The 11,315-nt window shown below is 35.3% G+C and overlaps 2 protein-coding genes across 2 annotated transcripts in view; one reads left to right on the plus strand and one right to left on the minus strand.

Annotated features, from left to right (window-relative positions):
- PGAP5 (Per1-like protein PGAP5) overlaps positions 1-5,063 on the minus strand; it is a 20,265-nt gene extending 15,202 nt beyond the window's left edge. The window contains exons 1-5 of the mRNA XM_014423681.2: positions 4,898-5,063; positions 4,674-4,810; positions 3,019-3,089; positions 1,151-1,292; positions 129-295 (exon numbers count right to left, since the gene is read on the minus strand). Coding sequence (XP_014279167.1) covers positions 129-295; positions 1,151-1,292; positions 3,019-3,089; positions 4,674-4,810; positions 4,898-4,996 — 616 coding nt within the window. The 5' untranslated portion in view covers positions 4,997-5,063. The remainder of the gene's footprint in view (positions 1-128; positions 296-1,150; positions 1,293-3,018; positions 3,090-4,673; positions 4,811-4,897) is intronic.
- A 3,361-nt stretch (positions 5,064-8,424) lies between these two features.
- On the plus strand, positions 8,425-10,692 carry Socs36E (Suppressor of cytokine signaling at 36E). The gene has a single exon (XM_014423691.2). The coding sequence runs from the start codon at positions 8,777-8,779 to the stop codon at positions 10,148-10,150; it is 1,374 nt and encodes a 457-aa protein (XP_014279177.1). The 5' UTR covers positions 8,425-8,776; the 3' UTR covers positions 10,151-10,692.
- The last annotated feature ends 623 nt before the right edge of the window (positions 10,693-11,315 follow it).

An 11,315-nucleotide genomic window follows, 5' to 3' on the forward strand; every position in this document is an offset into this window, starting at 1 on the left:
TTTTAGTTAAGCTTTCCGACAAGGAGACCATGTCGAATTGAGGTGGCTTAACAATATCTAAACAAATCTTGCAAAAATGATTAAAGTTGTGATGACACATAGATATACATGGAAAAAATAAAACTTACTAGATAGATTTAGAAGTTGGATCTCAGCTGATCGACATAGAAAACAACCATCACCTTCCATAGCCATACTGTTGATCAAAACAAAGTGAATCCCTCTAACTGAAAACATTTGAACTGATGGTGAGTTAAAGGCATCAGTAAATCTCTTCTTCAAATAAGGACTAATCCTGAAAATTAATACCAGTTACTTGTTAATGCAAAAACATGGTCAAATAGTTTTGAAGGATATATAATGAATGATAAGATACATTAAAATATCATCACATAAAAGATCAAATATACATGGATATATATATATATATATATATATATGGAGTTCAGACCCTCCATTCATGCCTACACAACAATTATAGCGAATCAGTAGATTGGATTGTTATTTTCTTAAACCATATAGAAAATATCATTAATTATTATTATTTATTTTATTATAAAGTTGTTATATTAATTCTTTCCATTTTGTGGAGCTGAAATATGAGGGGTCAATACTCCCATTTAATAACATCACCCACTAACTGATTTCTCTTGTTTTTGGCCTAATATCCGAAGTAGATATCAGAAATATCTGGCAAATAGTAATAAGAATAACAGCACTTGCCTGTTTATTAATCAGGTGATTAAACTTAAAGGAACTAAAGTCCAAGGGAAAAAGTAATTTCATAAAATAACACTCACTGGGTGAGGTCATAGGCTTACAAATGAGTCAAGTAAATGGAATATAAAACATGTGACAACCAAATAATAAATTATAAAAAAAATGTACTAAGATTAAGGTTCTGTTTCATAATGAAGCTAACAGTATTAATTGATAAATACAAATATATAAACTACAAAGTACTAGTACTAATACTTTCGGCTCAATAAATATCACATTATTAGTGATATAGGGGTTAAAAAGCCCTTATTTATTGTAGAAGTCAGTGAAATTGCAGCAAGTACAAACTAAATGACTAATAGTATTAATCTGTATTTTGTTATGAAACAGAACCCTGATGTAAGTATGATTGATTAGGAAAGTATTTTACCCATAATGAAATCCAATATCATGATTACCAACTACAACAAATAATTCTGTCCCCTCCGGAGTCCTAAATAAAGTATGAAACCTTTGAACATAAGCAGCAAATTCGGAATCACTGCACCATAATCCTTCATCAAACAGGTCTCCTGAAATTAATTATCAATTAGTCAGTTCTCAATAACAAAGGATATTATCTATTATACTTAAATAATGGGCTGAATGATCTTATAAATTAAGCACTGGCTCCAGATGGCTTTCAACAACACCAAGGTTTTTTTTCTTGTTTTTTTTTTGCTACATGCAATCAACAAATTTAAAAGGAACAAATTACAACACAGAAACCCATGTTAGAATGCTTCTTTAGTTATCTAAGTGGGTTTCTGAATCTAAGATAATCATACATCCAATGTCAGATGGTTTACAAAAATGTTTATATTCGAGGCACTCAATCGTAAAACATGGTATCTGAAATTAATTGTTTTTGGCTTCACCAGATTCTTAAAGACTGATTTTATAATTTACTGAAAGAATTTTTAGGAAATTTATATTTTTAAAAAGATAATGTTGATAATAAATTATATAAGGGACTCTTGGTTTAAGGTAAAATATTTTAATTAACAAACATTTTAACATTGTAAAAGTTTTCATATTTTCAGTTACCATGTTTTATGAGTGAGTGCCTCAAATATCTAAAGTGACAAAAGTATATGCCATGCTCAGTTTTTATCTTAATCTCATACAAAACACAGTATTTAAGTTTTAAAGTTATTAAATTACATACTTTAATTCAATCTGTGAATATTGGAAGATGTGAAGTGGGGTGCATATAAAACATATGTGCAACCTTCAATGGAATATGGTGCAGAACTACTCATAATCATTGCCATATTCTATCAGAATCAACTCAGGGCAAGCTAATTGTAACTCAGAACAAAGCACTTAGATTAATCCTGGGAGCTCCCAAATCCACCCGTCGCTGCTATAGAATTCTAAGGTTGAGTTGAACCTCTCTCACAGCAAAGAGATGTAGCTCTAATAAAAATTCTACGAATGCCAAAAATATATGGTTACACGTGTACACGGACCGCTCAGCTGTAGGTGCCAGAAATAATGCAGGTGTGGGAGTTTATAGAAATGAGACATTGATAGAGATGAAATATTATATTGAAAAAGAGAGCAATGACTACCGAATTGTTATATTCATAGATTCTCATGCTCTGACCCATAATGGTTCAGATTTGGCAGCGGTGTTGGAGAACCAAAGGATCTTCGCCCAGCTAATCTCATTTAGTTCCACTGTCTGGGTTTTTTTAATACCTAATTGATGGAAACAAAAAAGCAGATGCACTTTCTAAAAGAGGTTCTCTTGAGTCCTAATTAAATCTTCCCCTACTGTATAGCTCCACAAAAAGAATGATTAGGACGAATAAAAAACTCGTATTTTGTCAGAGGCACTAAAGAACTGCAGAAGATTAATCTTGGGCACCCTTGTTGGTTGAACCGATACCAAGGAGCCTGCCAAGAAGACAAATTGTAGCCAGTTTTTAGAATGCAGACTGGCGATAACTTTCTTTCAAAACATTTACTTAAAATTGGAGTCTTTGGGAGCCCACTCTGTAAGCTTTATTAGCTCGAAGAAACGATGTCGGGACAGAAAACTTGACCATTACTACAAGAAATAAGAAATAATTTCACTGAAGAAGAGACTATCTGAGTGAAAAAAAAATTATATTGGGCTACGCGAGCACTTCTTATTTTGGTATAATAAAACAAAAAAAAGTTTCAGAAGAAGTAATAAAGATTATTTCACATATAAATATATTTCATAGAAAATTTAAATAAACAAATTATTTACAAAAAAAAAAAAATTACCTAAAATAAAAACAATATCAGGTTGATGTAGAGACATTGCAGTTTGAAAAGTCCTCTGCATTTGCCATTCTCTAAAATAAGACAAGCAGAAATTACAGTAAATTTACAGTTATGTTATTGAAAAAATAAAATAACATAACCAATCATACATATATAGTAATAGTGATAACTATTTATAAAATAACCAAACATAACTTTCTTTTTTTTTCAATTTCAATATTAAAAACAAATTCTTGGTTTTTATACACAAGAAATATTAACTATTTTTCTTGATTTATTAAAAAAAGTATGTCCAAGTATTTTAAAACCAATATAAAGGATCCTGGAAAACCTAAAAAACGTATTCAGAACAGATTTTATTTTCCACATTACAATAATTCTGCAAAAGATTTAACTATTTTCTGTTTCCTTCTATTACCTAATGTATTAAGTAGATAAATTCTGTAAATACAGATGAAATATCAGTGGAAAATTTTTCAACACAAACTTGCACACTTGGAATAATAATCCAATGGCTTTTAATAGGGTAATTTTTTACAATGACCTTTTTTCTCTAAATGATATTGTAGGGTCATTGAAAATACTAACCATAGCAAAATTTTAGATTGCAGGAATATAGTGCCACCCGGACTATATTCCTAGTCAATAAAGGTAACAAAATAGTAGAAGAAAACTATTAGTTGTTAACCAACGAAACACTCTATTTTGCAGGACTTTCAGATAGAAACAAAGATGACAACTGGACAGTTCAGTAACAATAAAAATAAACACTCTTTTCTAGTCACTGGCCATTTTGCTGATAATTTTTAATAGACCACACATAAATGAGAAAGATGCAAATTTTGGTGGCTATGATACACAAACTATTATTACAAACCACATTAGTGTTTCCCAGGATGCCTACTTCAGAATGATGCGGGTTTGATTCCCATATGAGGCAGTTAATAGTTATTTCCCAGCAATCCTGAAAACCGAATTAGAGCAACTTGTTGGGCTAGTTTTCTCCATCATTACTAGACCACCAATGCTAGTATGAGGCCTACTAAAAAAATAAACTAAAGAAATGAAGAAACAAAAGAATTAGGTTGGAGTTCATAGGGTATATCTAGGAGATAAGGGAGAGGAGAGGCGATAAAAGTAGAGTTAAGCCAAAAATGGCCAAAATAGGTAGTGTTTTACAATCTGTAGAATATTTAGAAGAGGTGGTCTTGATGATTACTCATCTTTTTTCTGGAATTCGCCAGACACAGAAAGGTTTAAATAAAGAAAAAATATATATTAAAACCATTTGACAGATTGGAAAGAATCAAAACATATCTAATGACCATAGATAACATACAATAAATCCTATAGAGATAACCTATAAACTGGACTAATCACAGCATTAAGTTGAAATGAGGATGGCATGTTAGCAACTTAAATGGACCCAAAAAATTTAAGGAAATATATTTAATGGATAAGAATAAACAGATAAAAAATAATGGGCCTAGTAAAAAAACAACCCTCAAGATAAAGGAGAATGCAGTACCACCAGAAATATCCTTGTATTTGTAGCTGAACAGGGCTGTTAAGTCATATCAAGTAGAAAAACAGAAATGTAATATACAAGATATTTGCTGAAAGTGTTCATGTTAACTCCAAATTGATGAACTAACCTTCTCAACTTGTCAAACCAATGTCCTCTTTTTGGTCCAAGGAGGTGAGTGTCAGCAAGTAGCATAACTCGAAGTGGTTCGCCATCTAATTGTATGGTAGGATCAGCAGTGCTTTTGTCCATAATAGGCCATGAACACTAGAAATTAGAATATTAGAACATATTAAAAAATTAGAAAAATTACATTCTGGGTTTTCCTTAATAGAGTAATATAGCTTATCTCACCTGGAGAAGAGCAACATAATACACTGCAAACTCACAGAAAATAAAAAGAGAAATTATTGAAATGAATATTATTGATACATAAGATCGAGTAATAATCATATTTCATCCATTAGTAACAACTTCAGATAAATGATAATAAAAAGCATATTACTACTGATAAAAATGTAAGCAAATCTTTACAAAGAGGTCCACAGTAGTTGACTAAACATATGTAGAGCTTTAAAATTTTATGTTTTGTCAACTTCTACCACATCCCACTCTTCAATCTTCACTTAAAAATGTAGTCTATCAGATATTAAAGAAAAAATGAGTTGATCGTCAAGGTGTGGTAGTAAGATTTTGTTGATGATAAAAAGTATCATCCGAGGGGTTTTGTCCTTCTAATGGAATGTCGAGTAAGTTCTCGTCGCTCACTTTTGACTCAGATGTGGATCTCGCGGGACTTGGCTATATTGAATTGGGAACGTCTAAGTCAGTGGAAACAATTTTTTTCATCCTCCTGGCCTATCTGTGATCCGTCATATGGAGTGTCGGGTACAAGTGGGGTTGAAACAGAGTTGACATTAGCTAGCTAATATTTAGTTAATTATGAACAATCTTTGGGGTCTAATGGGTAGAGCAACAGGAGGACTAGAGAGGGAGATGGGTGTCTCCCCCACTCTTTGCGGATGAATCAGGCCAGAGTGCCCAACTCACTGTCTGAGGATTCCCAGTCCTCCCTATCCCTGCCAACGCCTACTGTCACCTCCGTGTGGTGCTCCCTGAGGAGTCCGATGGGACTCGCGAATGACAGAAGTGGGAGTCCGTCATACCTGTCAATAAGACAGTCATGGCGGGCCCTTTAAACACCCAGGCTTGGCGTAGGGAGCTCGAGCTGAAGCTGAATGGCAGAGGGTGTATAAAATATACTGTCTCTTATCGACCCACTTGGGGCACCTGGCGCACACCATTGTATCTAATCCCCGCTGCAGGGAGAGGGGGTAGTACCAGCAGTGCCTTTAAGAACCCCCATACTCGTGGGAACAAAATGAATGATAACAATTTGAATTACATTTATCCTTTTCCAGATAAAGAGGACTCGTTCTCCTCAGATATTCCGGACCTGGCAGGGCCAGCAGTGGCACTGCCAGGGGATGTTCCGAGTTCACTTTCCACGATCGTGGAAGAAATGAGGATGAGGAACCTCAGTAGGGGGAAGGGGAAAGTGGAAACACTGCCCCCAGACACCAGTCTAGAAGGAGGAATGGCAAAGGATCGGGCGCAATGAGGAGAAGCCAGCGTGCGATCAATAGAGCCACAGCAGATCTACAGGAGACTGAGTCTTCTGGGCCCAGCTGATAGGGAAAAGAGCTCTAAAGCTGGTTTTGCTGCGGAGAGCGAGCGAAGGAGCGTGCATCGGCCACGGGATACCGGGAGACCTTCAGGCCCATCAGCCTCGGCTGATAGGGACCTGGACCATCCATGAGGGCTAGAAGGCTAGAAGGAGGGCATGGGGTCAGTTTTATGATAACGAAGGTCAACAGGGCACTTCCACATATGGTGTTCGGAACCCTTCGGGACCTGGAACCACCAGGAGAGTTAAAACGAGGCGGGCGGGGCGGTCCCAGGACACTGAAGAACAACCGGGCCCATCAACCTCGGAAATCTACAGGACCAGGACCCTCTACCGAGAAAAGGATAAGGTCCTTCCCAGGGACTTCTGCGCCTACGGCAAAGAGGCCTAGAGGAGGTGGTCCAACCAGATCATCATACTCCAATACTGCCAACATTCCTGACGGCTATCCTTCCGTCCAGCTCACTCATGAGCAGAGTGATGAGGTACAGGCACGCCTGATCAGGATCATGGACGAGCAAGCACAGGGGGTGCACACCTCGAGTTCAGTAATTTTATATATCATCTCGGGGGGTGGATCGTGATTTCCGACAACCAAGCTGGTAGGGACTGGCTGTCGGTTGTCGTCAGAGACGTCACTGTCGGTGACAATATCACCTTGCACGCTGGCAATGTTAATGAGCTCCAAAGGACCGCCAGGGTGGGAATTTTCTTTCCCGGTGAGCGAGTTGAGGCAGACATTCTTCTTCGGAGAATTGGCTCCCAAAACTCGAGGATACCTGATATCGAGAGATGGGCGCTGGTCAACATTAAGGAAGAGGAGGCTGGCTTTTATGGGGTTTTTAAGATCCCGGAAAGCAGACGCTTCTTGATGAACTATAATTTCAAGAAAGCCTTTGTCAAGGTACACACTAGCAGGAGACCTCCACCTAGGGAAGAGAGGGGGGCTGGTGAGCCTATTGAGGTGGTGAGTGCCTGGCGTGAGTGGGGTGGCATCCCATCGCATTGGAGCAAGAAGATCTGGAAGGCAGACCACGAGTGGATTTGGAGCGCAGGCTGCGAGCGGATCCGAAGGGCTGGCAGCAGGTGGTTCTGGAGGACGGGTCTATATTTGAAAACAGATCTTTTGAAATAGCGTTTATAAGCAATTTTAAGTACAAGAATAATAACCTCTTTGAATAATGTTTTACCACAATTTTCGCAGTTTAAAGTAGATTCTCAAATTTTCCCCCTTTTCAGATATTTAAATTATCAGAAGATGACACCACTCCATAATTGTTTTAATACCATAAAAAAGGGCATTTCAAAAGACTACCTTTCGTGTTTTGTGAACTTCCCAATGCATTCATATGGTGTCTTAAATTCTGCTAAAATCGTAATAACACAGCCTAATGCATGAATGAACAAAGAATATGTTATGAGTTTTATTTTTATTTTTTAATCATGTCGCTGAGATATACAAAACAAAAATCATTGGAAACAGAGAGGATTACCTGCCATCCCCAGCAAAGTAAAGGTTGCTGTAATAGGCATAATAACGAGTGTTGAGTGCCCATACGAGACATGGTGAGGCTGACCGTCATGTACATTTTGCAGCACTAGTCTCCTGCCCATGAGGAGCCAACTGCCGCCCAAAATCTCGTTTACTATATTAGGTGTATCCTAATCTAATGAATCACTTTTTTCATGAATTAAAATTAGCTCACTTTAAGTTGTTTTTTTTTGTACTGTCAGAACTGACATTAATTTTGTATACATATTTGGTACATAAGAAACTTGGCGTTAATCTGGATTCAGCAAATCAGAGAGTATTTCAGTGGGGTTGTTGTATGAATTTATCATAAATATCAAATGCTCCAAAAACACTTTATATATCATTGTAAGATTCCCAAAATCGTAATATTAATATCTAATCAAATATTAGAAATGTTACTTCTGTCTCAGCATACTCAGTTCTTGGCTGTTAAGGTATGAGCACTACTGAGGTAGTGTTTATACGTATCTCCAGTGAGATGTGCTTTGTATTGGTGAGGTTTTCAGCCTAAAACATGTCTGAATTAGTGAATCTTAGACTTTTTTCTTAAAAACTAAGTGTTCCAAGATATTCAAGGCTTCTTTTGGAATTTGCTAATAATAAACCATTCAATTTTACAGAATCATTTGATAATTGGTACCTCTTCACTCACTTGTACTTCTATGCTTTCCAAAATGGTGTCAAGTGTGTCATTTGGTGAATGGGTGATTTAGTTCATCGTATTTATCCAGTTTAGTTTTTCAGTTGCTAGCTATAGTTTTATAGATGATTAATATTTTATATAATTTATTTCTCATTTTTAAACTTTTAGTAATTTTTTAGAGCATATCGTGTTGTGTTTAAAATGTAGCTGTGATGCTATCATTACAGTTCCCTTTTAAGTAACCCTACTTAATCGAAACTTTTTAAAACAGTGCCAATTATTATAGAAGACATTGGTGATAATAATGATCTACAAGAGGGTTTTCGGCCTTATAACTTTAGGCCTAGTATTTTATTTTCTGAAAAGATAATGGGACAGAAATTCAGTGATTTGAAAGGAATTTTTGGTATAATGGAAGAAAAAGATGTTAATGAAATACATATTTCAGTGGAAAGTGTAGGTGTGTGCCTTAATAACACTCCCTCAAATTCTGTTGCCAGTAGTCGTGTTCATGATAGTAATGGTAACTCTGAACAGAATAGAAGTTTAAATGAAAGATTTGAGAGGATTTATATCAGCTCTGAGCTTCGACAACAAGAACAAAATGGTAATATTGTAGATCCTGGGGCTAGCTGTTCCACCTATCATACTAACAGTTCATCTCAAAATTTCTTCCTTGAAAGTAAGAAATCAAAAAGACCCAAAAGGTCTAAAGATAAAGAGTCAACTTCAGGTAGTGGTAAGAAAAAGCGTCCCCATTGGGTTTTAAGGTTTAACTGTGCCAGGCTTAAAAGTGGAAGCAATAGCAGTGGTGGAAGTTCTGAGCCTGATATTGCAGAACCTAACGTAGGACTAGAATCATGTGTCTGCACTGGCTATAGAAGAACTGAGGATCATCATTTAGGTGCTGGTGTAGTTTTTGAGACTACACAAGGTCAGTATTCTGGAATGAGCAGCGAATCTGATGATGAATTGCATCAATTTGAATTTAATCACTTCGAAAAGTTAACTGCTGATGAATATTCATTAGAAGATTGCGATGAACGTGCCAGACTTGAAAGAGCCCGAGAAATGGCTGAAGGTGTGGACCCTCCTCCTGGATTCAGACCAGCTCAGCATATTCAGTTAGTTTGCCCTCAAGATATGAACATTGACAGTTTGACCGCACTTCTTCATTCTGCTGCACTTTCTGCTTTGTCTCAACTTGATTGCCAAAGGGTTATCCATACACAAGTTGATTATATTCATTGTCTTGTACCTGATCTGCTTCAGATCACTATCTGTTCTTTTTATTGGGGCAAAATGGATCGTTATGAAGCAGAAAGATTGCTAGAGGGGAAACCAGAAGGAACTTTTTTGTTAAGGGATTCTGCCCAAGAAGAATACTTATTTTCTGTAAGTTTCAGGAAGTATGGACGCTCATTGCATGCTAGAATTGAACAGTGGAAGCATCTGTTTAGTTTTGATTCACACGATCCCGGAGTGTATTCTTCACCAACAGTTTGTGGCCTCATTGAACATTATAAAGACCCATCTTGCTGTATGTTTTTTGAACCAATGCTCACTATTCCTCTGCATAGAAACTTCGCTTTTCCATTGCAACATCTTGCAAGAGCTGTAATATGCAGTAAAATTTCTTATGATGGAATAAGTCAGCTGAAACTTCCGAAAGCTCTTAAAAGTTATTTAAAAGAATACCATTACAAACAACGAGTGAAGGTTCGTAGATTTGATAATGAATGATATTTTAAGAAGAAGAAAAACGTTTCAATATCAATATCATTTGATTATTTTTACTTTACTGTTATTATTTTTTCCCTTCTGTAGTGTATTCACTATATTCTTTATGTGCCTAGCTGGAAAGTTCCTTATTAAATAAGCAATATTAGCATTAAATTGTTACATAAATATGATTTGACAGTACTGGGTGACATATCAATGTTATCATAAATAAAAATCTACTGATACTACTGTTCTTATCAATGACATTGCCTATGGGCAAGTGAAGTTGTTGTTAAAGGGAATTAAATATAAAATTTTCTTGTTCAAGAAAGTGCAGTTAAATATTATTATCAGGTATAAATTATCTGTTATATAATTTATTATATGAATTATACCAATATCAATCTAATATTAATATGAAAATTTTGTTTAAATGTGTAAATAACCTACTTTTAGTGTTTTTACACTAAAGAAATTTCAAACATCTCCATTTTGATTTTAATTGTATAAGTTTAATTTTTTAAAGATTGATTTAATTACATCATTAAAACATTCATAAATTATCTAAATTTCTTTTACTGACTATCACTGCTGCTTTGCTTTAATATTGGCATATCCCACTAAAAAAGTTTTGATTTATTGTTGAATTGGATGTATTCCAAAGATAGTATCATAAAATGGTGTTAGTTCTCTGCTGTGATTGTCTGATGGTATTAGGTTCACCGCTAAGTAACCCAGTCTATAGTAAAATCTATGGGATATGTCAAAATAAATTAGTCAGATTCGGCACTATTAAAACCAACACTTGTTGCATTTATTGTTGATTTGTCAGAGTTCATTGATTGAGTCCTTACTAACCATGAAATCACTATTAAAAAAATATGCTATTAATCTTGAATAAGTTTCTGTGTTTGGTCATGTATGGTATTGGTTATTATATCTATTCTTGGTTATTTTATTTTTAGATTTCTAACATTTGTAAAGATATGATTGCTGGAATTATAATCTCTATTTATATTACTGTACTAGCTGTGATTTTTATTTGAATTTGTATATTCATATAACTAAAATACTAATCACTCAACAGATGTCTTTTAACTTGCTTTCTTAAAAAATGTGCAAATTGACTACATTGGGAAATGTATTCATAATTTTGTTTTAAAAATATATCTTTCTTAGTTTACTG

This window comes from Halyomorpha halys, unplaced genomic scaffold (assembly GCF_000696795.3).
Source record: "Halyomorpha halys isolate HHAL.00 unplaced genomic scaffold, Hhal_1.1 Scaffold434.1, whole genome shotgun sequence".
NCBI lineage: Eukaryota > Metazoa > Arthropoda > Insecta > Hemiptera > Pentatomidae > Halyomorpha > Halyomorpha halys.